At 51.0% G+C, this 26864-nt stretch overlaps 1 protein-coding gene across 2 annotated transcripts in view; it reads left to right on the top strand.

Moving 5' to 3' along the window:
* Positions 1–296: 296 nt before the first annotated feature.
* The window catches only part of TWIST2 (twist family bHLH transcription factor 2), a gene marked incomplete at its 5' end in the record, with an annotated part of 51709 nt that continues 25141 nt past the window's right edge, over positions 297–26864 (top strand). The window contains 2 exons of one of the 2 annotated variants that reach the window (XM_082658733.1): positions 297–814; positions 9172–9222. In XM_082658733.1, the coding sequence (XP_082514859.1) occupies positions 297–779 (483 nt within the window). In that variant the 3' untranslated portion in view covers positions 780–814; positions 9172–9222. Of the gene's footprint in view, positions 815–9171; positions 9223–26864 lie in introns of those variants that run through there. The other variant, XM_082658732.1, reaches the window with a different exon arrangement.

Below are 26864 nucleotides of genomic sequence, written 5' to 3'. Positions count from 1 at the left end.
GCCGGGGGGCGGGGGCGGCCAGCAAAGGCCCCAGAACTTGCCCTGCCCCCGGGCGCGGCGGCCAATCAGCGCGCCGCCCTCGCTCCTGACAACTATTTAGCAACCCAGCCCGGCTAGGGTTTCCAAAAAAGTTAGAATAACTTCCTCTCCCGGAGACCTCGGTTTTGCACAAGCCGGCCTTGAAATCAGAGCCTTTCGAGCAGCTCGGAGAGCGTGTGCTCGGCGACCGCGGGCTTGGCCAGCGGCGCGCGCTCGGCGCCCGGCGCCCCCAGCCCCACGCGCGCCGGGCGGGCGCCATGGAGGAGGGCTCCAGCTCGCCCGTGTCCCCCGTGGACAGCCTGGGCACCAGCGAGGAGGAGCTCGAGCGGCAGCCCAAGCGTTTCGGCCGGAAACGGCGCTACAGCAAGAAGTCGAGCGAAGATGGCAGCCCGACCCCCGGCAAGCGCGGCAAGAAGGGCAGCCCGAGCGCGCAGTCCTTCGAGGAGCTGCAGAGCCAGCGCATCCTGGCCAACGTGCGCGAGCGCCAACGCACCCAGTCGCTCAACGAGGCCTTCGCTGCGCTGCGCAAGATCATCCCCACGCTGCCCTCGGACAAGCTCAGCAAGATCCAGACGCTCAAGCTGGCCGCCAGGTACATAGACTTCCTCTACCAGGTCCTGCAGAGCGACGAGATGGACAATAAGATGACCAGCTGCAGCTACGTGGCCCACGAGCGCCTCAGCTACGCTTTCTCCGTGTGGCGCATGGAGGGCGCGTGGTCCATGTCCGCCTCCCACTAGCGCCGCGCCACCCACGTCCGGACCGGCGCGCCAGGGTAGGTGCTGCGCGCGCGACGGGCGCCCTCCTCAGCGGGCGGGCCGCGGCGGCGAGGATGGGGTGCGCTTTTCCTTCTAGCGACAGACGGGGGTCCATCGGGAAGCTTCCAGGTGCCGGGGCACCCTTGTGGTTTTGTGCAAGCTCCCAGGCAGGGTGTCAGTCGGGAACGTGCCGACTGGTGACAGTGGTATTTTCCGTCCTTGCTTCTGTGGAGGTGGGGGCCTGTGGGTGAGTGTCGGGGGAGTGGGCATCAGAAGAACTGCCCGGAGCCGGCCGGGGCAGAGATCTGGGGACCAGCTTACCCACTGCGTCCCTCGGAGCGGAGGCCGCCCGGGAAGCTGCCTGGGCCGGGCCGGGCCGTGCCAGGCTGTGGCTTCGCCCCGTTCCCGGGGAGTGGCAGAGCGCGCTCGTCGTGCGGACACCCAGTTCTCCTCGACTGCTCTTGCAGGGTGTCCCGGCCCGCGCCTCGGGGACCCGGCCGTCGGCGACCTGGCCCGCCCGGTGGGCGCAGAGGTGTGGATCGGCGGCGCCTGGGTTCGCCTGGGGAAGGCGGGAGGACGCTGCCCTTTGCTGGCGGCTCCGGGGGCCAGTGCAGCCCGAAAGCCGGGGACCATCCGCGCCCCGAGCGCGGAGGACAGGGCCGAGGCTGAGGCGCGGAGACCGGAGCGCGGACACCGCCGCTGGGAACCCCGGCTGCCCGCAGGCAGGTGGAGTGGACCTCGGAGCTGGGAGCCTCTGGCCCCAGCCTTGAACCTCGAGAGTCTGGGAGGGGGCTCTAGCCGCGCTGCGACCGAGCGTTCGGCCCTGCAGGAGAGCGCGAGGGGTCCAGGCTGGGAAACAGGTTTGCAGGGAAAGGGAGGCGGTGCGACAGGGCCCGGCGCCGGAGAAGGCAAAGGGACACGGCTGCCGAGAGCACTGGAAGTTCTGGATTCCTCTAGTAGAGCGCTCAGGGCGTCCTGCACCGGCCCCTTTTCACCAGACACCTTAGAAGCCCCTTAGACAATGTCTAACTGCGGAGATGCTGTCCTGTCCTTTCCAGAAGGCTCTGTGACCATGCCTCTCTCAGACGATGGAGTGAAGGGTGCAGGATTTTTGGTGGAGAGAGAGCCGGGTTAAAAATCCTTCGTACTTGGTATGTTTTAGTTTCTCGCTCATCGTGCAGTGTTTTTATTCACGTCTCCACTTCACACAGAAGGAATTTAGATTAATCAAGAGCGTGCAGCCGCCCATTCTCCCAAGCATATCCATTTCTTTCCTGTGTGTTTTATAATATCTGCAAATGCTTTTGCTGTGGCTCCAAAAGGCTGACCTAGCACAGGTGGATTTTATTTTATTTTTTTAGTTTTTATTTCTGTGCCACTGAAAATTCTTTTGGTGAAATAGGCCCCTAAGACAATAATCATTTTATAGGCTTTTTAAAAAGAATTTTTAGCAGAGAATAACTTACGGGGATCTTCTCCTATCTTTGTCAAAAGCAGATGGAAAGTGTCTCAATCACATATTTCCCTAGGAAAGAAAGTTTGGATTGGCCGAGTACTACAATGCTACAGTGGGATAATACATTAATTCTGGTTTTTGCTGCCTAAATTATGAGCTTCCATAGTTAATTCCATTTACCCTTTCTACCACCATAGTTTATAGCACATCTGAAATAAGAACAAACAGATGAGGAATGTCGTCTTTTTAAAACGTACACATATATAGCTTTGTTCAAGGAAAAAGTCAACAGAATTATCATTAAGACTTCCCTCCAGAAAATTATTGAAAACAAAAGCAAGAGGTATTACCTTAATGCAGGAATTTCGTAGGATCTTTTGAAATTCATTTGAAAAGAATCGCATTCCTAAAACAGAGAATCAGACATAGAGCACAGTTCACATTATATAAAAATAAAAGGTATTACTTATAATGAATAAATGAAAAGCATTAAGAGTTTTCTTGGGAAAAAAAGTCCCTGACATGTAAGAGATAAACACATTCAGCTGGAGAGCAAATGATCTCCACGGGGCCCATTTATTTATATTTTTCTGTACTTGAATATAACTGACTAGGTCTGATAAACCAGTTTCCTTAGGTGGATAGATACCCACTCTGTACAGAGGAGAAGGGAAATGTGAAAATCTTTGACCCCCTGATGATCCTGGACGCACCTTGCTTTTACTTATCAGGCATGTTCGACAAGCTTTTGCATTCTTTCTGTTTTGAAACTGCTAGTCTGTATGAGTATAAATACAGTCATAATTGGTTTGATTTCCTGAAAGTGTTGCTCCATGGCATTTGTTATTTATTTGTAACATTTTTAAGATGCATTGGGTCTATGTATTAGTAAGGAATGTCTAGACCTTTCCATAAATTGTATGTGATTTTAGTGTCTATTGAGCCATATGAGAAAAGCTGTGTCTAGATGAGCAGCAGCCACATGAGACGCCGAAATCGCCCCTTTATGTAAAGAGAAACACAGGAAGGATCAGAGCACTGCTGGTGCTAACGTGTATCGTGACTCTTTCCTTTGGCCTGGTATTTAAAAATACAAATACACAATAAATCAGGTGACTTTGGACGGTCAACAGGGTTCATCTAATCTGAACATCGCCAAAGGAGTTTTCAGTTTTCTCGTTAAATGTCTGAGTCTCCGGTGCAGGGTTGGCGGGGCACCTGGCTGGGAGGGTGTGGGGAGGTGATGATTACTTATCAGATATTTTTCGTGTTCTCTGCTTTGTGGTTAAAGAAGATATCTAACTTCTGCAATCTGCATAGATTTTCAGTAGGTTCCCACCCTCAAAATACTACTTATTTTCCCCTAAGAACTTGTAGTTACTTTGGAGAACAGAGTAGGACCCTGTAACCATCAGATGTGTGTAAGCCTTTTCCTCTCTCCTGAAAATCGACTTTTTGGAGGTGTTCGTTAATGGCTAAATTCAGAATGCTTGCTGGTCGTGAAAGAAAATGAATCCCTATGGTGAATGGAAATGCAGAATCCTAGGAGAGCTTTTGGTTGGTCAGGGGAAGAAGTAGAATGAATGGCCCAGCTACTTGAAATATAAATAACGTTTTGTTATAAAATGCCCACTGAAAAGATCTGATGTAGATAGAGGCTGACCTCTGTTACGTGGGTATTGTTTCCTTAAACATTTGTAGTTACTCTAAATCTTGCAGGAAGCAGGTCTTGCTACCCATCTGGCCAGAGTGGGAGCCGCAGGCTTGGGACTTGGAGAGTGGCTGTTTGAGGTCATTTGAAATGTAGTACTTTACTGAGGTTTTCTGAAAGCTGTACTATTTTCAGACAAGTCTTGAACCTGAAAGAGTTGAGTTTTCATCCTCCTTGCTTCACTGTATTTTGGATAGACGGCACAGATGCCAGATTCCTTTCGCCTGGTGAAAAGATCATAAAGTAAACTCCTTCTGAGCAGATCACTATAACTCATAACTGTAGTTTAAATCTGGGCTTTAAAAAAAAACAAATATTTTAATAAGCCAGTTTTAAAGGCTGAACTTTTATGACAGTTTTTAAGCTTAGTATTTATATTAATCTATTCTCATTGGTGTCTTTAAAAACCCTGTGAATGTATGCTGGAAAGTCTGTTTATGTTTGTGTCTTGTCCTGGGAAAGGATAAATGTGCTGCAAAAAGCAAACCAAATACAAAGCTTTCTGCTAGCAAAGAATTCACGGACGAGGCAATAAAATTCAAAGAAGAGCTGAATGCGTTAGTGTAGCCAAGAAGCAAAGCCATAAAGAAGACATAGAATCTAAGAGCTACAGACATGGATGCATTGAAAGGTAAAGCCAAGATGAAACACTAAAAGCAGAAGATGCTTAAAAACAGATTTCACATGGTCACCTGCGTCTACACATGTGATAAAACTGTGTAGAATGAAACACACACACACACACGCACACACACACACACACGGGTGCGTGTAAAACTGGCGACATCTGAATAAGGTCTGGAGAGTGTATCAATGTGAGTTTCCTGGTTGTGATATTGTGTTATCGTTTTCTGAGGTGTTACCACTGGGGGAAACCGAGTGAAGGGTGTAAGGGAATCTCTGTGTACTGTTCCTTACAACTTCCTGTGACTCTGCCATTATCTCAAAATAAAAAGTTTGAAAGAAAGATATTCCACAGGAATTTTAAAAATTTCTGTATTCAAATGAGCAAATTATATAAGGAATGATTATGCCTATCTCAGAGTAATAAACCCCCCAAAATGTGCTTTGAGCAAAAATCCATGTTTTTCCCTGATATCATTTGCATTATTGCATTTTTCAGAATATTAGGAATTTCTCATTTTTGCAATATATAATGAATTAGAAGTGGTCCCTTTTAATTCTAAAACAAAGAGTAGAATCCCAGAAATCTAGAGGAGAAATACCAATCAATACATTTATCCCTTTGCTAATAACGAGTATATTTTTCAAAGGAATTTCAGGAAATATTCACCTGAAACTGCTACAACATTTGCTTTTAAGATACTAAGTCTATATTGACTTACATATCCCCCCCACGCACACTATTCTGAAGCCGATGATTTATCAAAATTATTCATCCAAGAAGTGTAGAGATTAAAGTCTTATTACACAGTTGGGGGATGGGGAGAGAGAGAGACAGAGAGACACAGAGAGAGAGAGAGAGACTGACAGATATCAAATCGTAAACTGAGGCATGGTTATTTTAAATTCATATTTGTTTGTCTTTAATAGGAACGTATTTTGTGTTTGGGTAAGTCTTTGACCGCAATTTAGTTATATTAAATGTGCCTTAATTTAATGTTTATTTTGGAGTGAGATACAGTGACATTAACGCTGCGATTTCCATGCTGATGTCAGCTAAGGCATGGTGGGATTTTTCTTCAGTGATTGCTAACAGTTGTCATGCTAAAAGGAGACTCGATCAGAAACTGGAAAAGAGAGCACGTAACTTTATTCCGACCTGAGAAATGTTTCGCGGTTACTTGAAAATAGAGTCATTTTGAGTCAAAACAATGTCTTCCGTGCTTTGAAATCTGTATTATTTTATCTGCAACTCTCTTGTTTAGAATAACATGATCCTGTGATTATGTGTAAGAGGCAACATGATTGAGAGAGCGAGGCATGGTGTCTGTGGAGGCTGTTATTGTTCAATTTCTTCCCATAATATCGTTTTCCTCTGTTATTTGATCAGGGAAAGATTTAGATGACCCAGCTTCTCGTGATGTCTCCTGTAGAATGGCAATTTTACTTCTCACATCCTAAGAGCAATGCCTCTAAAATTGGCCACATCCCTCCTTTCTTTAGACCAGAATTTCCCCATCGATTGAATGAAGGACAGGGTTGAGCCCAACGAGCTTTAAGTTATCAAAATCAGTTATTCTGAAAAATACTCCTCCTTTCTTTTTCGCTCATATTCGACCTTAAAAAGAGCCACCTGCATCTTTGGGGAGAAATGGTAAATTATGTTGTCTGCCATTAGATTCCTTTTCCTTGCTGTTTGTGACAGAGGGTTCACATTTGTTCTTCCGGACGTGCAGATCTGGTGTGTGACTGATGGGAAAGATGTGGGCAAAGACCCTAATTTTATTAACACTGCGATAGAGACCAAACAACCAACCCCAAGCCCAGGGCTGAGGTCTGTGCTGGGGTCACAGCCAGGGCCTCTCCGGAGCGTCAGGGAGAGCAGCTCAGAAGGGAAACCGGTGGTGGGTGTTCAGCCCTGTGCCTGGGAGGGGAGGTGTGGGGATCCTTTGTCCGACTCCCCATGGAGAACAAATGCCCCAAGTTTCGTTGTTCGTGCTGTTTTTCTATTGCTGCACAAATGAAACACCACACTGGCCTTTCTGTTCGGTTCTCTCTGAGTGTGTCCCTCTTCTTAGCGATTCAAGAGATTTTTGCTCCAGAGACAAGTGAGGGCTCCTTGAGGAACAGCTTGTAAAATAAACAAACTCCCTGAAAGAAAACACAGGCCAGTAGTTTCTAGTCTCTGCCTCTGCGGCCGCGGTGGATTTCTGTGTGTGTTCGACTTTGATTTAACATTCTGGAAGTCAGAATGCAAGCAGGCAGCACGTTCTTTCAATCACGAGACCTAGAAATGAACATTGAGCTGCTATTTCCTCTCATTAATCTCAGCTCTTTAAGTAGATTTGTTTGCAGGGAGTGTAGTGGGATCAGAAGTCAAAAGCCATTTGCCTTGTTTGACTTTCTGGCCCTGTGGGCGCGAAAGTGCCTGCTACCTAGTCGTCTGCTTCCGTAACTCAGACTTTTAACTCGGGAAGAGTAACAGGGAAAGCTAGCCTGCAGGGATGGGAAGACCTGTACTTACTGGGTCACTTCCGGAAGGCTGTGTACATTGAAAATCCCATTCCTAATGAGACTGCCTTGATCAGTACACAGGAGCTTATCATTTCTTTGGGAAATGCCTAAAATTACTGCAAATTGGAGAGGAAAGGAGCGGGGAAAGGGCTTTATTTTCTTTCTCGAGTTGAGAGCATCGCCACGTCTCTATTCATATAATTGGGTTTGACTGATGAACAACATCGTCACTGAAGATTAATTTTCCTGAGTTTAAATCATCCCAAATTGCCTACTACGTATATATCGGGTCGTAACTAATGAAAGTCTTCAGAATACACGTGGCCACCTTGTTGTCCTTTTTCATGATATCTGTATGCGTCGGTGGGAACCTAAGAAAGAAGATTTGATCCTTCGTGCATTTTTTCTGTCTGGTGAGCCTTTCTTCCTCAGCTCCTTCCCCGCCCGGACCCTACAACCCCGCATCCTCTCTGGCGCTCATCCTTTAGCTGAGATGTAGCATGATTAATAACGGAAGTCCACGAAAGCTTTCATATCGTAGTAAGCGATAAAGGATGAACAAAAAGCCCGTCCTCAGGCCGCGACAGCAGCACAAACAGGCGTGGGGAATAAACACCCCGTCTCAGGTTCCCTGAGTAGAGCAGGCCTGGGTGTTCTGGAAATTCAGTGCAGCTCAGTAATAGATGTGCAGCCAGACCCCCCGCCCCCCAAACTGTGCGCTGGGTGACGCCCTCTCCTTAGCTGGCGATCGTGACTCTTCTCTAAAAAAACTGTTCCACTGATACTAGAACAAATGTGCCCCTAATGGATATCTGTACCCTAGAAAGCCTGGTGTGTCCTGTTTTGTTGAGTTTTCTTGTGCAAAATGACCTGCTTCAACCACCTAGAACTGCATGAAACCATGTGGTGACTCCGCCGGCGGGCGCTTCCGGGCTGATCGTTCGCGGTGTCCGTGCTGGGGCTGCACGGGATCTCCACGCACACCCCTCTTGTGGAAAGAGTCCGCACAGTCAAGTATTTTAAGGGCAGAATTAACTCAAGGCTATTTTGCCGGATGTTAAATTATGGCCGCTTCCGGAACTCTCTTTTAGACGATTTTTTGAGGATAGAGATTTTCTTTTAATTAAACAATAAGCAAAAAGCGTGGACTGTGATATATTCATCTGCTCGTTTCAAAGATCACTATTATGCGACATCCACTTTTGTTTTATTACATTTCAAAAATGAACGATTTCACATAATTTCATTGTTGAGTAAATTTAATCTTCTTACGCGTCTCCAGCGATTCTGGAACCATGAATCGATCATTTATGATTTATATATGACAAAGGTAACTTTTTCAGGAATGGCAAAGTAAAAGAGAAAGTGAAGGTCTGAACAGGAAAAGTGATGTGTGGAGAATTGCACACGGAATAGGGCGATTGAGGGGATCAGGGCCCCTGAATAAGGAAACGGAAGGATCAGGAGTGTGTGCGGGCGCGGACCTCCCTCTGCTGGTCCCTGGAGACCCATCGTGTCTCCCCAGGGATCCCTGAGAAACCTAGAAGACAGGGGTTTATCAGAACAAGCACCCTCCCGGCCTTCCCAGAAAAGGGACACTTTGTAAAATCCAGTAGGGCTGCCTCACCGCTGCTGTGATGATGCCCCAGGCGGGAGGCCACGGGGCCGCATGACCTAACAAGGACCTGCAGAGCCTTCACCTGCCACCTGCCCCGGGGCATCAGCGTCACCCCGAGAGGGCCATCCCAGACGTCCCAGAGGTGGCGCCCGACTTGCAGGACCCCACCAGAGGCAGCGGGTGCCCCAGGTACCAGAGAAAGCAGAGGTCCCTGAGAGCGCGGTGGCTGAGCGAACACCCTGCATAGGCGAGGGGAGCCCAGGAGGCGGGTGCTCAGCTGGGCCTGACTGGCCTCGGAGCTGCTGCTGATCTGCCCTCAGGTCACGCGGACGAACGGCTGAGTGTCAGCCAGCGTGGCTCAGCCCTTGCCAGGGTTAACGAGAAGACGTGGGAACTCAGCACTGGTTTCCTCCTCCCGTAGATAACCCCACTGTCAAATTTCACTTTGAAGCTTTCGCTCGTCCAAAGACCGCAGACTTCCAGGAGATGACACCCGCCCACCACTGAGGTTCACAGGGGAAACAGAACGCGCCTGGCTTTGCTGAGAGAAGCCAACTCACCACGCTGGCCATCTTGGGAAGCATCCTTCTGCTGGAGCCGCCGAGTTCTCTGAATGGTGATAAAGCGTTATTTGCACGGACGACAGAGTTCATCCTCCTGGCTCGTTCCTCAGAAGCGTGTCAATGTGCAGATTTTGTGAAGCAAGCTCTTGGACAGTCAGCTTGTGTTGTGCATTTTTTGAAAGTTACAGTGAGTATCATTCAATGTTAATTACATAATTTCACTTTTGCTAACCAGAAAGAGGCAAAGGGGAAGTGAGGACACAAAGAGCAAAGCTGGTGTGTTTCTGGCTCCTGGCACCCACCGTGCTCCCTCCTGCGTGACTCTTCACAATGTGAATTCTGGAGGTTTTAAATGTTCACGACTACATGTGGTCAACGAGCCTCTCCCCAATGGATTTTGCTCTTCAGTGAAATCACCGTTTCCAGAACAAATCATATGCAGTTCTTTCCCTTAGTGAATTTCCCTGACATGGTATTTTTCTATTTGGAGGAATTTTAATCAGACAGAAAGCAAAGGAAGTTGCTCTTGTAGGGGCGGGCTAGGTCCCCAAGTGAATCTGTTGGGAAAAACCCATTGTCTTGGGTCCAGGGGATTGAGAATCCAAACAGGACTTTTCCTGAATTTGAACATGCAGTGGACATCAATTTCCTGCTCTCAGCCCTGCATTTTTGGGCTGAGGTGTGTCATAGCTTCGCTGGGACTCAGTTTTCCTGCCTTGCAAAATGATGGGGTAAGTTTCTCACAGTCCTGCGGTTATCAAAATTCCAAGAGCCAGTAGCACCCAGCCATTCCCTCCTGGGTATGTACACCAAAGAATTGAAAGCAGGTGTTCATACGGAAGTGCACACTCACGTTCATAACAGTGCTGTGTACAATAGCCAAAGGTGAAAACAATACAGGTGTCCATCAGCTGAGGAAGGGGTCAGTACCATGCAGTCTCTCCGTACAGTGGAGAACTACTCAGCCAGAGGGCGTGATGTACTGGCTCATGCTACAGCGTGGGTGAATCTTGAAAACATTACGCTGAGTTAAAGAAGTCAGACACAAAACACCAAATAGCGTCGATTCCATTGACATGAAATATCCGGAACAGGCGAAAGTAGATTCGTGGTTGCCAGGGACTGGCGGGGAGGGAGGACGGGACACAGTTGCTTAATGGGTGTGGGATTTCTGTGTGGGGTGATGAAAAAGGTCTGGAACGAGATAGCGATGATGTTTGCACAACAGTGTAAAGTTCTCCTGAACTGTATACTTTAAAATGGTTAAAATGATGAATTGTGTATTCTGCCAGCAAAAAAAAAAAAAAAAGAAAAAAAGTCCTGAGTCAGACTGTGGCCCTCTCTGGTGACTTGATGGGATTTGGGGGTGGAGGGGTGCTAAACCTTTACCTTTTCTCCACTTTCCAGAGACGTAATCCAGCTTATCCACTTGATTCAGCGCTTATCAGATGCTTCTCATCTAGTCAAGTTGTGTTGCCGAAAAGCATTTTCCTTTTGAAATCTCTTTCCTAATGTGTTCATAAAAAAAGTCCCTCAGACAATTCTGCTAACACACTTAGCGGCCTGTTGATTGTGTCTCTGGAAGCCTCTCCACGGTGGACTGGGGTTCCGGGGGGGAGGGGCGCAGGGGCGGGAGTGGCCCCAAGGTTCTGCACTGCCAGCCATCGACCCAACAGACAAGAACGGGGAGCATCTTCACACCTGCTGCAGGGGTGGCCCAGGAGCATTTGGACCCATCGCGTCCAGCAATGGGCTCCCTAAAGCCCAGGGCCTGCCCACGAGTGTGCCTATCTCAGTCTGGTTCGCAGGCTCAGAGACCCTCAAAGGGGGTGCTGTGGCCACCCCGAGCTGGTGATTCCTGAGAACGGGGGCCTCTGGCCCTGCGCTGCTCTTTTGGGTAAATCCCTCTCTTTCTCCAGTGCCACCTTCTAAGGGCTGGGACCCTAGCCCAGTGCAGAGTGGACATGTGACTAGCATGGTGGGGCCTGCCCCCAGAGAGAGGGACATGGGGAAAGGGGTGGCACGCCATCATTCGGGGCCAGTTGGGTGGTTTTTTCTCCTTTGATCTTTTTTCTCTCCTTCCCCCACTGCTGAGTTAACTCCTCACCTGCTTCCTGAGCCACTGTGCCCCAGAGACCCACCAAGGGAGACGGGTGGGAGAGTGCTTCCTCCGCCGTGATTCAGTTCCACTTCTAAAGACGCCATCACCTTCGTGGTGTCGTGCAGTCAGCACTTTGAGACACTTGCAGAAACCCCAGAGATAGTGTTGGGCTCACGGACTGTGTTTTGAGAATCAGACTGGAGGGCTCAGGAGAACACGAAGCAGGTCCGAAAGAATCTCACCAGGAGGGGTGAGTGGCTGAAAGCAAATTTGCTGCTGCAGTTCCCCCCTTCCTGGTCCTCTGTGCACCCCTCCCCCCAAAAGAAAACCACCAGGGAGGGAAGAAGAGAGGCAGACAGTTTCCCTCAAGCTGCTGAGAGAGAGAGAACTCAGATTGAGGCAGGAGGACAGGACAGGTTGCCTGCCGGCCCCCTAGTTAAGTTGTGTCGCCGCCTGACAAGAACCCGGGTCACCCCCGCAAGCCAGACGCGTCTTGTCCTGGGGCCCCGAGGCATCAACGCCACGTGCTTCCTCCTGCAGCTGTGAGGACGGAGCCCAGGTGCAGAGGGGATGGTCTCTGATTCACGAGTGCAGCCCAGCGCTCCTGTACCTGGGGACACTGCTCCACTCTCCGGCCACCTCTGCTCTGAGTAACTGAACCGGGGGCTCACCATATCCCCCTGGGTGCCACACACTGTGGACACTGGGCCAGCACCCGGGGTAGGGCAGTGTCATGTTGGGCGGGTGGGCTCCATCCTTCCTGCAGCTGGTTTTCATATAACCGTCCGGGTGACGGGAACTAAGTCGGCACCCTTGGGCGCACACACACAGGGTGCCCCCTCCCACCTACCCCGTCCTTCTCACTGTCCCTGCAGCCAGTCGGGTGTCACAATGTCCACCCACCCAACCTCTCCATGAAAACATCGCCGTCAAAGCTAATAGAAAATCAGGCCTCCTGGTGAATCCTGGCGGACAAAATGAATGTCGTTTTGTCCCGTCAAGGTCCATGGCTCTGTCCGGCGGGGATCACTGACACGTGTGTCCACCCCCAGCCCACCGGCTGGGGCGCAGCAGGAGCGCCGCAGAGCCTGACAGTGGACACGGAGGGGACGGAAATGACGGTGCTGATGTGAAGCCTTCGCTGCCCTGGCCCCTGCGGCTGTCATCTGAGGAATAGCAGACACAAGTCACGAAGAAAAGGAATAACTGCAACTCGGTTAAAAAATGAAACTTCCAAATACCAAAACACTAGGATATCCAGAATTTTCCAATGAACTGCGAAGGAAATATTTACACTGTGTTTTATAGTGGATCAATATTCTTATGAGACAAAGAGCCCTTAAAAATCCATAAGAGAAAAGACGATCACCCAGTAGAAAATAAGGGCAAAATATATGAACTTACAGAAGAAGAAATTCAGTTGGTTGATGCACATATAAAAGTGTTGAACTTCAACAGTAGCCAAGAAATTCAAAATAAAACAGGAGGATACTATTTTTTTACTAAAGTGGAAAATTCATAGAGATAATGATAATTCCCATTATTGAGGAAACGGTGAGGAAGCAGGTCCTCTTGTCCCTGCCAGGGAGAAGATACATTGTAAAATCTTTCTAAAGAGGTTTTGACAGTAGGTAAAAAAAAGATTGAAGAATTGGAAATAGGCTTGGATGGAGCCAATGCACTTATAGGAGTTATCTTTGAGTGAATCACGGTGGCCCTGCCCAGCAGCAGACACGTTCATATCAGCTTTGTTAACTTGAGGGAAATGTTTAAAATGTCCTGAATGAATCGCTTGAATAAGCTGTGCGGTTTAGCCATGTTCTGGAACACTATACCGTCAGCAGATTTGGTATCGTAAGCAAATATTTAATAATGTGAGGGAAACGGTTATACAATGGAACAGAACATATGATCCCAGGCTGAAAATTCAGAGTGTGCTTGCGTGGGTATGTTCGTCCAGAGAGAGAGAGAAAGGTAAGGACACATGTCTCTAGACCAGAATGTTAGTGGAAAATCTTCCTTTCCTTCTTATTTTTATTGCTTTTCTTTATTTTCCAAATTTTCCGCAAATGCCATGTATCACTTATGCAATTTGAGAAAACCAACCAGGACGCTTGAGAGGGAGGGTGGAAGGCTCTTCCCAAGCATCCCTTCCTCTGGACTCTGGTTAACCCTCCAACCCCCAGGCCCACGCTGGTAAAGCAGGGCTCCTGCAAGACAGCCTGCTGCCCTCCTGCAGATCCGCCCTCGCTGGAACTTTCACTCCATGTCACAACTTCGGTTCCTACTGAAGTAACATGTGAAATATATATTTTTTGTTATCTTCTGTAATCCACCGTCACTACCCTGTCCCCTGTCCACCGTTTTCTCAGAGGGCCTTTAATGCTGGGACCATTTGATGTCTTCTTCCAGAACCCATCAACTTGGCCCAGCTGGGCTCCCTACTGGGACCCCAGGCCGGCTTCTTCTGATGGGGGCGGGGCAGGGGGGGACCATGTACCTTTCTGCTTTCTGCCCTTATCTCCCGGGCAGATCGGCATAAGCGTTAATTACAGGAATTAGCTCATCCTCTTCCCCTGTGGTCACCCCGCCCTCGGTTTGGTTTCAGCATCCTCGTTTGTCTTTCTTTTCTTCTCTGTATTTGGGGATATATGCTCTTAATCACAAACCACTTCAGATTTGTGGAAGCAAGTGGAGAAAATACAGTGAACTGACTGTCCCCGAATCCAGACTGAGAGGAACCCCAAGAGAGAAGCCTCCTTACCTTCTGGAGGCGCTTGTGCTCACCAGTCACTGGAATCCAAGGTTCAGATCAGTCAGCCCCCCCGCTCCTGGCCTTCGGGGATGAACGGCACACGTTCAGGACTGAAGCAGAAGCTGGCGGTGCCGGTGGGTTGACGCCCCCTCCCATCCTGACCAGTCAGGTTCCCTAGAAGCCTGGACCCTGGTGGTTTGCAGCCTCACCTACTATCTGAATCACACCTGCACCTCCCAACCTAGCGTCCCTGGGCTGAGCCCCCAGCTCTGAGTCTCACGTTTCCTTTCCAGCTCTGAACCGTAATCTGATTTGCTCTGAGGCTGTCTTCTCTCACACCCTGGGCTGCGCGGATGCAGGCTTCTGGCACATTCTGGGACCACCCTTGCCAGATGGCCAAATCCTTTTCAGAAGGATGGCTGAAATGCTTGTAGGTTTCCATCAGTGCCGGGTGGAGTGGCGCTGAGTCTCCAGGAGGGAAAGCCCCGGGCAGACACTTTCCTCCAGGCTGTCTGTCCTCTGCAGTACGCCCGTGAGCACACGGATGCAGCGAGCTGTGCTTGAATTCTCAATCTGAAACCACAGTTGCCTTTGCTGTAGAGACATAAAGAAACCAGGAGGTTAACGGCCGGGTTAGTCCCCGCCGTGGGCCTCCTGCATGAATCAGAGCCGACGGGGGAGCATGAGTGAGTCAGAGCGATGGCTTTTTGTCTTCTAGCTGCGCAAATAAACAGAGCAGGAAGGCCGAGTGGGGCGCCAGGAGCACAGGGCAGGAGGCGGCGCCCTGCCCCCGACGGTCAGCCTCGGCCGGGGGAACAGGGGCGCAGGAGGTCGGAACCCGGGCCGGGGCCTAGACCAGGTGGGGCCGGGGCAGGGAAGCTGGTGCCGTGGGGCACAGCCGGGCCGAGACGGGTCTGGGGGAGGCGGGTGCAGGCCTTGGCTGCTTTGCAGAGACACGGAGCCAGGGTCCCCCCTGCCTGGGGTCCACCGCCCCTTGGTGCACCCTGCCCAGCCTGCACGGGCATAGGAGGGACCCTGTTCCACGCCCTGCGCTCGGCCCCTTCTGAAGTGCCCGTTGGGCACCTCCCCTCAAGCAGCCCCCTTCTCTGAGCTCCTGTGTGCCAAGGAAGGGGGTTTGTGAAGCCCGCCAGGTGCAGCTGGGTGGCACCAAGGTTTGGGGGTGGCTCGGAGGGGTGCCTCCCACCGCGGGCCTGGCCGCGTGGCGATGTGAGGGTCCTCCTCTCTCCCCGCAAACTGGTACAGAGGGAGGAGCCACGCTGCCCCAGAGAAGCTCAGGGAGCAAAGGAAGACCAGTGAGGGTGCTCGCTGAGGCTGTGATGTGGAGTATTTAGGGGTCCCAGCACTTGGCACGTAGAGTTACTTTAATCCTGAAAATGGCCCAGTGAGGTGTGTGCCCTTACTCCCAATGCCCAGATGGGGAAACTGAGGGGCCTTAGCTGAGGCCATCTAGCTGCAGTGGGCGGAGCCAGGAAGTGCCCGCAGGTGGTCTGTGCCTTCAGCAGGTGGTCTGAAACGTGAGACGCCCCCTCCTGTTCCTGGGATGGGTGGTCACACTGGGGATCTCTATTTCAGACGAGATGGGGACCCCCACGTGCCGTTCCCTGGGGAGAGAGCAAGGATTGGGCCTGGATGCTGGCTGCGCACCGGTGGCATTTCCTGCGCCCCTGCCCACTGCCTGCGGGAGCCCATGCAGCTCTCTGCCAGGAGGGTGGGGGTGGGGGTGGGGGGAGGCTGATTCTGCTTCCAGCCACCCCCCACAGGTCGCCACACCTGTGCGTTTCTGTTTCCGTGCTGTCAGGATTCAGCAAGGCAGGCTGGTCATGATTCAGCCTGAACACAGGAGCCCCAGGTCCAGAAATGGATTCAACCCTCCCCAACCCAGGTTACCCTCCTGGGCATCAACCCACTAGGCAGGGGTGAAGCCTCTGAACTTACAGAGCCCGGGGACGAGGTGAACCTATAGACTTGCCATGGAGCTTGTTTCGTTTGCTGTGGTATTAGAAACATGTTCCTTCTGACCCAGAGAATCCCGGCTACCTGTTTAATGTGTGGCGTAGATAAACAAGCAGATGTCATGCTCCCTGTCAGTAGGGAAGACGCCCCACTGTCTGCACAGTGCCAGCGTGGATCGGATGTGCTTCCCAATAAGGGACCATTTCCTGTCACTCAGTGCCCTGCCCGGCAGGGGACGGTGGGGGCCCTTCTTCTGGGCCCATCTTAGGACAATAAACAATAAACAAAAAAAAATTTTTTGTTTATTTAATTTATCCTTTTTATTCAGCTGCTTTTTAAGAGCAGTTTAATTTTCACAGCAAAATTGAGGGGGAAGTACAGAGATTTCCCACATACCGTCCGCCACCCCCACACACAGCCTCTCCCACCAGAGTGGAGCATTCGTCACAATTGATGAAACTGCACGGACACGTCATCATCCCCCAGAGTCTGTATCAGGGCTCACGCTTGGTGTGGTACATCCTGTGGGTTTGGACAAATGTTTAATGATGTGTATCCACCATTGTAGGGTCATACAGAATAGTTTCACTGCCCTAAAAATCCTCTGTGCTCTGCCTTTTCATCCCTCCATCCCCCCAACCCCAGGCAACCCCTGATCTCTTTACCGTCTCCATAGCGTTCTCTCTTTCAGAATGTCACACAGTTGGAATCATACAGTACGGAGCTTTCTCAGATGGGCTTCTGTGTCTTGCTGATGTGTATTTAAGGTTCCCCCATGTCTTTTCAGGGCTTGATAGCTCATTTCTTTTTAGTGTTGAATAACATTCCATTGTCTGATGTGCCACGGTTTACTTATCCATTCACCTCCTGAAGGACATCTTGGTTACTTCCAAGTTTTTGGCAATTGTGAATAAAACTTGTAAAAACCTCCACGTGTGGGTTTTTGTGTGGACGTAAGTTTTCAGCTCCTTTGGGTAAATACCAAGGAGTGCGTTTGCTGGATCACAGGGTGAAAGAATAGGTTTAGTTTTGTAAGAAAGCATAAAACTCTCTTCCCAAGTGGCTGCACCGTCCTGCAGCCCCCACCCCCACCCCACCCCCGTGCTGACCAGGAGTTCCTGTTGCTCCACAACCTCACCAGCCTTTGGTGATGTCAGCATGCTGGGTTGTGGCCCTCCTGGTAGGTGTGTAGTGTTATCCTGTCGTTCAGGACATCCGTCACCTAGTCAGCCAGGACATGTCTGCAAGTCACTGATCTCATCTAATCACCTCCGTGGTTGATGGAGAAATATCCGTAACATGGCGTACGAAGTGCTGCCTCCCCTGGGCCCCGTCGAACGTCGATTCTTTGGCCATCCCGCTACCCCACCCCTGCCCTCAGCACTGCTCCAGGTTCCCTCCTGGCTGCGGCTTCTGCGCACTTTTAACCCCGGCATCCTCCCCGATCAGCTCCACCAGGGGGGCAGGTCTGTCCCTTTCACACGGTGCTCTGCACCTGCAGGAGAGCTACCTGGAACAGGTGTTCCATTGGAACAGATGGAGTGAATGAGCAAATCCTAGTGTTGTGTCCTGAAAACACCCATCTCCTCATGCTCTGTGCTAGCGTGCCCCCGCCTCCGCCCCTCTGGTACCCCCGTCCCATGTCCCCTTCTCTGGGGGGACTGTGGCATTTGTTGTGACCCCCGCCATGCTCCCCTCACAGTGGCCCTGTTGCTGTAACTCTCTCCAGGCACGTCTGACTGTCCAGTATCTCTCGAGTGCCTCCAAGACCACGTCTCGCTTGTACTTCCACCCGCCTGGCCCAGCCCGAGGCCGGGCATGTGGTCTGTACACAGCGTGTGTTTGTATGATGCAAAAATGCAGGGGAGGGGATTGCAGGAGGACCCTCTGTTTCCCTACCAAGTACACAAAGAAATTATGCTGTGTCTGTGATACAAAAGCACGTTTTCTCTTGTGACAGGAAAAAGTATTTGTGATTTATAGTTCCCTCGCTGCCTTCTGAGGGGAACGCTCCTGGAAGCTGGGGGGCCTTGAGTTTGCTGGGAACAGAGAGTCGGCCTCTCCCTGTAAGCGTTCTCCATCCTAGAAGCCTGTGGCAGTTTGCCGGAAGGGGGGGCTGTGACATTGGAAGGAACACAGCTCCTGAACTGCTATCTGCAAAAGGAGGGGGTGAAGAGGGAAGTGGGGGGGGGGAGAGAGAGAGAGAAACTTCTTCAGTGCATCCTAGCAGAGGGGAGAATAGCGGGAAGAGATACATCTGGATCGGGGGGGCGGGACTGTGATTTGTGATTTGAGGATTGAAGTGCTGTACACTAAGTGCTATCTCCTTTGCCCTCAGCACACACAAACACACACACACTCAGTAAAATACTCATTTCTCACCAGGCTTTTTGCAGTGGCTTTGAGGGTAGAGGTGCAATAAGGAGAATCCCAGCCCGGCTTCTGGCGTGGGGTGGGCTGTGACGGGAGAGCGTCGAGGCTGAGTTCCCTGCGAGAAAGCAGAAGAAAGCAGTTACTGCAGGGCTGCGGGATGCCCGGCCTGCCTGCCCTGGGCTAGTTGCCAGCAGACGGCATCTAGAGACCGAGGGCTGGGTGGACAGGCTGGCCGCCAGCTGTGGGCTTCACATCACCCCTGGGAGATGCCTCGAACCCAGGGCGGAAATGCAATAGCGTCCTCACCAGAAAGCAGCTGATGGGCGGGCTGGGAGGCCGGGGGCAGAGCATCCCTCCCAGAGGTCTCTGGGTGCATCCCCAAAGGCCTGGATGACGCGGGCAGGAGGACGCCTGGAACCAAAGGGGAGGGATGTGCCAGGTGGAGGCCGGAGAGAGGAAGAGCCAGACATGGCGCCCGGCAGGGCCGAGGCACCAGGCAGGCTCCCCCGCAGCCAGGCGAGGCTCTTCACAGGGAGTGAAAGGATGGTTGAAAGAAGGAATGGAGTTAACGGAAGCCCAGGGAGGCGGCTGGCACTCCTGGACCACCTCTCCTGACAGACACAGACCAACATAGGCCAGACATGAGTCCCTCAGATGTCAGCCCGAGCCACTGGGACTCCTCTGGCTGCACCTGCCTGAGGCTCCCGAGGACTCCAGGGCCCTTGGGCATCGTCCGCCGAGGCCCCAGGGGCCTTCTCTGGGGGGGGGGGTCTAGAGCTGGTGGGCTCCAAGCCCCCAAACTGCCACCTGCCCGGAGCTGGTACACGCTGGGCAAAACCCCAGCCCAGTGGTGTTGGTTGAGGTGAGGCAGCGGGTCTCAGCAAGGGGAGGGTGCTACGTCACACAGAACTTGTGCGCAGGGTCAGCCCAGACCAGGGTCTCCTCTCCTCAGCGTCACTCCATCACGCCATCAGTGGCTGGACCACAGCTGCTGGTCCTCACAAGACAGAAGATGCTGGGGAGTGGGGTGGGCAGCAACGCGGCTCTGGCCGTGGCTCTGTCTGTGACATACGCTGTGTTCTGAGCTGGGTGATTCTCTGGGATCAGGGCCCCCATGCTCTCCTCTGTCCCCGCCCCCCCCAAGACGTGGCTAGCCGGGCTCAGCATGGACAGGACGTAGTCTGATGGCTTGGAGAGTACTGGGGGAGCCCTGAGTGCCGGGCTTGTACCCACCAAGTCCCCAAGACAGTCCGGCGATGGGGTGGGGGTGTGGAGAGGCAGGGGATGAAGAAGGAGCAAACGCAATGGCTCAGCACGGCTGCAGCCATACGCCCTGCACTGTGGGCCCTGCCCGCGCTGACACTGGTGACGGGGGGACACTGTGGTCGGCACGGGTGGACCGTGGTGTCCGTGGGCAATCAGATCATGTCGAGTGGGCATGGGAGATGCAGGTGCCTGAAAGTGAAGGTGTTTTGTGCAGAGGCAGAGCCCAGGGAGGACTCCATGGAGAGGAAGCACCGCGTGTGTGGCTCACTTGAGGAGGGGACACCGTGGACGCAAGGGCACAGAAGGGAAATCGGTCAAGAGAGTGAGGGACTTCACAAGAAGCACTGGCACCGGCTGCCGCTGCTGCAGCTTCTTCACCCCATGGAGATGGAATTTCATCCGTCCAAAAAGAACAATCTGGGCTCTCTCAGTAAAACTTTCAGGAGACAGGCAAACGCAAGCAAAAATAGACAAACGGGACTCCGTCCACTTAAAACTCTTCTGTGCGTGAAAGGACACAATGAACACAGTGAAAAGGCAGCTACGGATGGGAGAAAATATGTGCAAATTGTGCATCTGAGAGGGTTAACGTCCAGAATATGTGAAGCACTTCTGAACTTGACAACAGTGACGATAAAGATCGATTTAAAAATGGGCAAAATACCTGAGTAGACGCTTCTCCAAAGATGATATACAAATGGCCGGCAAGTACAGGAGAAGATGCTCAACGTCACTCATCATGAGATAAATGCAAATCAAATCCGCAGTAAGGTCCCACCTCACACCCGCTAGGATGGCAGCGAGCGTTGGCAAAGGAGGTGGAGAAACTGGAGCCCTTGTGCACCATGGGTGGGAACGTAAAAGGGTGCAGCTGCCGTGGAAAACAGTACGGAGGTTCTTCCACAACTTAGAGATAGGATTACCAGGTGATCCAGCCACTCCTCTTCTGGGTAAACACCCAAAAGAGTTGAAAGGGGGGGTCTTTCAAGAGATATTTGTACACCACGTTCACAGCAGCATCAAAGCAGCCAAAAGGTGGGAGCAGTATTCACTAAACGTTCACTGAGGGTTGAACAGACCAGCAAAATGGAGTTTATCCATATGGTGGAATATTATTCAGCCTTCAAAAGGAAGGAAGTTCTCACCAGGCTCCAACACGGATGAACCCGGAGGACATTAGGCTGAGTGAAATATGCCAGGTGCAGAAAGACAAATACCGTCTGATTCCACTTATATGAAGTCCCTAGAGTGTCAGACTCCTAAGACAGAGGCTGGGCAGAGAGGAAAACAGGAGATGTTGTTTAATGGGTATAGAGTTTGTTTTTCAAGATGAAAACGTTCTAGAGGTTGGTTTCACAGCTGTGTAGATATTCTAAACGCTACTGAACTATACACTTAAAATGGTAAAGATGGCGCATTTTAGGCCGTGTATTTTTTTTTCACATTTAAAAATAACTGAAATATAGTTGATTTACAGTATCTTGTTAGTTTCAGGCGTACAGCACAGTGACTCACTGATTCTATACGTATGTAGCATATATTCCACATTCGTATGTACCACTGAATCACTCTGCCGTACACCTGAACTAACAAGATACTGTAAATATATATATTCTTCAGATTCTCTTCCCTTATAGGTTATTACAAAATACTGAGTATAATTCCCTGTGCTGTACAGTAGGCCCTTTTAGTTATCTATAGTAGTGTGTTATGCTATGTTTTTTACTACAATTAAAAAAAAAAACTTTCAGGAGGTGTTCCTGTCATATCGATGCAAAGAGGAACAGGCGTTGGGCAGTGGGTCCCCACCGAGGGTCCTGCCTTCCCCACTCCCTGCACGATCTGCTGGTGTCAGATCCCCCTGAGGGCCCCTCGCTGGGAGTCTTGGGTTAGTTCTGTTTGGGGCCAACTTTTGGGCCCTGTGACTTGGAGGCTGGGCCAGGCAAAAGCCATTTGGTTCGCTCATTTTACCTTCCTTCCAGGGGCAGCAATTCTGGGCTGACAGTGGCCTGAGCTGTAAGGCAGGACTCAGGCGCCTCTTTTATTCATCTGTATTTAGATCTGGTAACCTTTTGGCCAACCCTATGGAGGGAAGTGGGATCCTGTTTCTTTTGGTGCGTTCAATGTCTATTACTTTGATACAGATATGTATCTTTAAGGTCATTCAAACAGCAGGCCTTGGATGTTCTTGGAACGGAGAATTATGAAATAGGACATGCCTTGGGGGTGGGGGAGGTGGGCACGTCGGGCCCGGCAGACGCCAGTTCACCTTCTGGACCGTGTCTCCCCCCCCTGCAGGTGGCAAGTCTGAGGTCGCAGACATACAGCCCGGAGCACACACCGCGTGGGGTAGTTCAGAATAGCTGGTACCATGCGATGGAGTTATTTCTTCAGAGCCCTGTCTGCACATTGCACGTGCATTTGTTGGGCGCTGACTGTTTGCAGCCCTTATATTTGGGTCTGGAGACTAAAGGTGATCATGACTTGGTCTCTCCCGTGGAGGAGTTGCCCCCCGCCGCCCCCCACCCCGCAGTCAGGGAGACAGATATGTAAGCCACCAGTTATGATGCCGGATGTCAGCGTGCTGTGACAGTGGTTTGCAAACAAAGGAGCGGTGGATTTATCTCCTGGACGCCATGGGAAGGCCAGACAAAGGTGCGGCACTTTGGGGGACTTGGTCCTTCGTTCGGCAGAAATTTATTGAGCTCTGTCTGTGTGCTGGCCTCCCAGTTAGAGGCTGGGATTCCGGGAAGAGAAAGATGGTCCTCGCCACCACGGAGCTTGGCCTGGGACAGCAGGCAGGAACACACACTAAGAAGCAGATATCAGGTCAGTAGTCACAGGTGCTGTCCAGGAAAATAAAGCCGGGGACAGGGAGGGGGGTGGCAGGAGGCTGGTGTCACGGCGGTCACTTAAAGCTTCTCTGAAGAGGCGACTTGGGCAGATGACTGAATGGAGTGAGGGATCCCGCCAAGATCAAGGGTTAGCAGGCCTGGGCAGGGAGTGGCCAGAGGAGCCCCACGTGGAGAGAACGGAGCTTGAGAGCACCCAGAGGGTGGGGTGTGCGTGGGGGACGGGTGGGGCTGGCTGTAGGCGGCAGGCTGGGAAGACAGCAGAAATCCACACCTGCGTGTCCCCCTACACAACTATGTGTTACCAAGTCACCCCGCCAGGGAGACAGAAGCCAAACCCGACCAAAAGTCACATTTATCTTTGAAAGGTTTGATAAGTGAGCCTGTAAGGAATGTTCTGGAACAGCTCAACGCCAGAAACAAAATAACGAAGTGTGTTTTGTCAGATCTCACTTGGGAGAGGCTGGAAGCCTGGGCTTCTCTGGTCTACTGTCCCCGTCCCCAAACCCGGGGACTCTGTATCATCTCAGAGCTGTTTTGTAACTCGCTCTAACCTTGCTGATCATATTTCTTCAGGGAAAAAAATCATAATTCACTTGCAGTTCTACACCAGGCTGGGACTTGGTCTGTGTCTTGGAGAAGTTAGGAGCCCTTCTGGAAGACGCGGGGCCCCTGGCAAGATGATGATGGGTGGGGACATCTTCCCAAATGACGGGTTTCTTGAGGAATGGCGGACCAAGGCTGGCACTCCGTGTGGATGGGGGGTGGTTAGCCGCCACCACTGTTCAAGGGAAGCCACAGTGCGAGGACACGGCTGTGTCTCTAGGCGCTTTCGTTAACGCCTCCTGCGTTACCGAGTCCAGTACAATGGAAACCTCATTTGCTTAAAGCCCTCGCCTTTCCTCCTGTGGTCTCTTAATTGCAAGTGCAGTGTTCCGCTTCAGTCCCACATTACTGGGGCTTAAAAAGTCCAGTTTAGTTATTTAATGTTCTTCTTTTGCAAAAGAATGGAAAAAATGTTAGGATGCAGCCCGATGAGACATTGCAGCGTCCCTATGCTTCTAAACAAAAGGCTGAACTTTTGCAATGATTTGTGTTATGGTTGGACATTGGCCCACTGACTCTCTCCCTGCTGGGTCCAGTCTGCACCAACCCCGACTCCGGTCCATTTCCAAGTGCCGGCAGGTATTTTTATGAAGACATACATTCTGGCCCTTTTCTCCTCTCCTGGAGAACCTACAGAGGCTTCCTCCCTGACAAGACCAAGGTGAGCACTGTCTGGATGTCTGCTGTGCTTCAGGTAGAGAGGTACCTGCCCTGCGCTCCCATACTCCTGAGCCCTCCAGGTGCAGGTGAACCTGTGTTACTGCGATATATTTCCTCTCTCTCTGCCACACTGGGCCCCTCCCTGTGGAGTGCCAGTACTCATGTGCGCTCTTTCCATGGCTTGGTGTAGAATGCATGAAGGCGCAAAAATGAATGAAGGACGGCGGGGCATCCACAGCTTGAAATGATTTATTTTCTTACTACCAGAAGACTCAGGGAACAATGCGGAAAATAGGAAATACTTTCATTGGCTTTCCCAGCTCTTAAATGGCTTGAATCAAGTGGGCAAACCCTGGCTGGGGAGATGGGACGTCTGCAGACCGTCGTGGTCTCAGGCCACAGTGGAGCCAGCTCTGTCTCTTCATTCTGGGGTGAGACACGGTGGACACTTGGCCCTTCAAGGAGCCCTGATGACAGAGGAGAGGGGAGCCCCAGTTGCAGGGCTTAGCCAAGGATAAAAGGCCACTTCCAAGACTCCTCCAACAGTGTGACCCGCTGGGACAGACTCCCGCTCCTCCAGTAGCCTCCTCCGTGGGGTAAAAATGAATCGGCTCCGCAGATCAAAGAAGAGAAAAGTAAAAGTCTATGTGGTGCCTGTCCTCCAGCAGGGGACCTGGTCCAGGCCCAAGCTGTCATTCCCCAGCCTTTGCGTAAATCGTAATCTAATTCTGTAAGCAGGTATATACTGGGGAGCTGGTTAACTTCGGTAGAATTAAGCTTTGAAACACAAGATAGTAAACAGGAGTTAAAAAAAAAAAAGGTCTGTGTGATGGTGGGCAGGCGTTCTAACAGGTGCCTCCCGGTTGCTTTATTTTCACATGGCTGGCGTTTGTTGCTTGTAAGGAAACTGCAGAATTGCACATCACCTTGAAAGAGGGACTGGCTTGCAGTGAGCTGGACGTTTAGGAGTACGTGGGTTCCAAGAAAATGCCGTGAACTTCAGCTCCCTGACCTGGGTCACGGGAACGCCGTAAATCAGGCCAGACCGCTTCCCAAGATGCCTGTCCTCCCCCGGCCCGGTTTCTGGGAATCATGGGTGTCTGCACACTTCTACCCAGTCCCCAAGTACCAAAGAAATAAATAAACAGATGGAAGGGTTACCTCACCGATCCTTGGCAAAGACCCCTGGACTCTCACTTCTCAGTCCCAAGTGGAAGTTTACTCAGGAGATTCTGATGCAATAGAGAAAAAAGTCAGTAAAAGACAAGGGAACTAGTTTCTTGGGGGGCTTCCCCATCTGGCAGGGCTGGAGGGAGGCACCAGGATGCCTAGGGGGGTGGGGGGGCCCTGAGGCCCACAGGCCAGGGTTCAAGGCCCCATCCACTCACTGCCCGTGGGCGAGGGGGCTGGTAGAACTACATCCCTGTCGCCCGCCCCTGCCTCGGCCCCCTGGGTGCCTGTGGAGGTGACCAGGGCCTCTTGGGAGACGCAGCAGCGGCCGAGCCCTCGCTAGAGGGAGGGAAGCCAAGATGGCCCCAGGCAGGATCTGCAGGGGGACCGGGGGCTCTCCAGATGGCTTGTAACTTTCCTCCCTCCGAAGAATTTTGAAATCGGGAGGAGCAAAGCCTGGGAAAAAATGGTTGTCAGATGCTTCATGAAGCGCCTCCAGGAACGCCAGGCTTCAGGTGGGCTCTGTCCCGGGGACTCTCTCCTACTTTCAAGGGTCCTTCAGACAGGAAGTAGCACCCCTGCCCTACTTCCTGGACAGGAAGTAGTCCCCGCTCCCCTGGGGACTGAGGAAAAGCCTCCCCCGCCGGACACCGTCTTGAACATCGCGCAGAAACTAGTTCAGAAAAAGAGAAAACACCTCAGTGTTTGTCATAATGATAAACCAAAACCTGTCGAAGATAAAAGAAACAAACAAACACACAGACCTGTCTCATGAGGAACTTAGAAGAAATTCTACGTAAAGTATAAGAAATATAAATTCAGCAAGGTTTCCAAAGAATAGAGCACATGACAAGGAGGTTTTATTTCTGGACCAGAAGACCAGTTGACACACAGTCAGTACGTGTCAGAAGCATTAAACTTGTTCCTCATCCTCCCGAGCCATGCCGTTCAGCCCATCCACAGTCAAAAAAGAAAATAAATAGAATCATCTGAATAGATGCTGAAAACGCATCTGAGAAAATTTAATGCATTTCTGATATTAAAATCTCTTCTTCTGGTATTTAAAGTCTCCAGAAGCTACGATAATGATTTGTCCTCACCGTCACGGAGAGTACCTCTTCTGAAAGCTGACGTGGCAGTCACTGCCTTGGCATGAAAGTCAAGAGCATCCTCACCAAGATTCTGTGTCGTAACACTGCCTGGAACACTTCAATGATTCTGTAAAACAAGAAAAAGAAATAGAGACAGAACGGCTCGAAAGCAGAGCCGCAACAATGTTATTATTCCGAGGTAAAGCAGTTATCTACCTGGAAGGTTTTCCCCCTCTCCATCACCAAAAAAAGAAATCCCTTCAGAACCATTAGAACCAAGGAAACCATTTAGGATAGAGGCCATTTACTAAGTGAAGATAAATTTTAAGAACGTCCTCATATACGCTAGCAATAACCAATTAGATTATATGATGAAACAAAAAGATGCCATTCATAAAAACAAAAAATAAACAACACCTCCTATATCCTTAACAAGAAAAGTGAAGGCCTTTTGTGAAGGAACGGCTCTTAGCTGGGGAATCCAGCACAGTGTGCTTTGGAATGAGAAGCTCTGCTTACTGTGAGGATGTTTGCAAATACATACGACTGTGAAGGTGTCATTTCTTTCTCAAATGAATTCCTATGTTTAATGTAATTTTTAATTCAAGAAAGTTATTGTCAGGGACGCAGGGAAGACGAGGACGGCAGAAAGAAGAAATTTATGACAAGGAAACGTGAGGAGGAAGGCTGGGGTGGCCGGATGTGAGATTTCAGAGCTCCAGTACTGAAGTCA

This window comes from Grampus griseus (genome assembly GCF_964374135.1).
Source record: "Grampus griseus genome assembly, chromosome: 7".
In the NCBI taxonomy this organism is placed as follows: Eukaryota; Metazoa; Chordata; class Mammalia; order Artiodactyla; family Delphinidae; genus Grampus; species Grampus griseus.
Note: the sequence above shows the minus strand (reverse complement) of the source record. Positions and strands in the feature narration are given on the sequence as shown.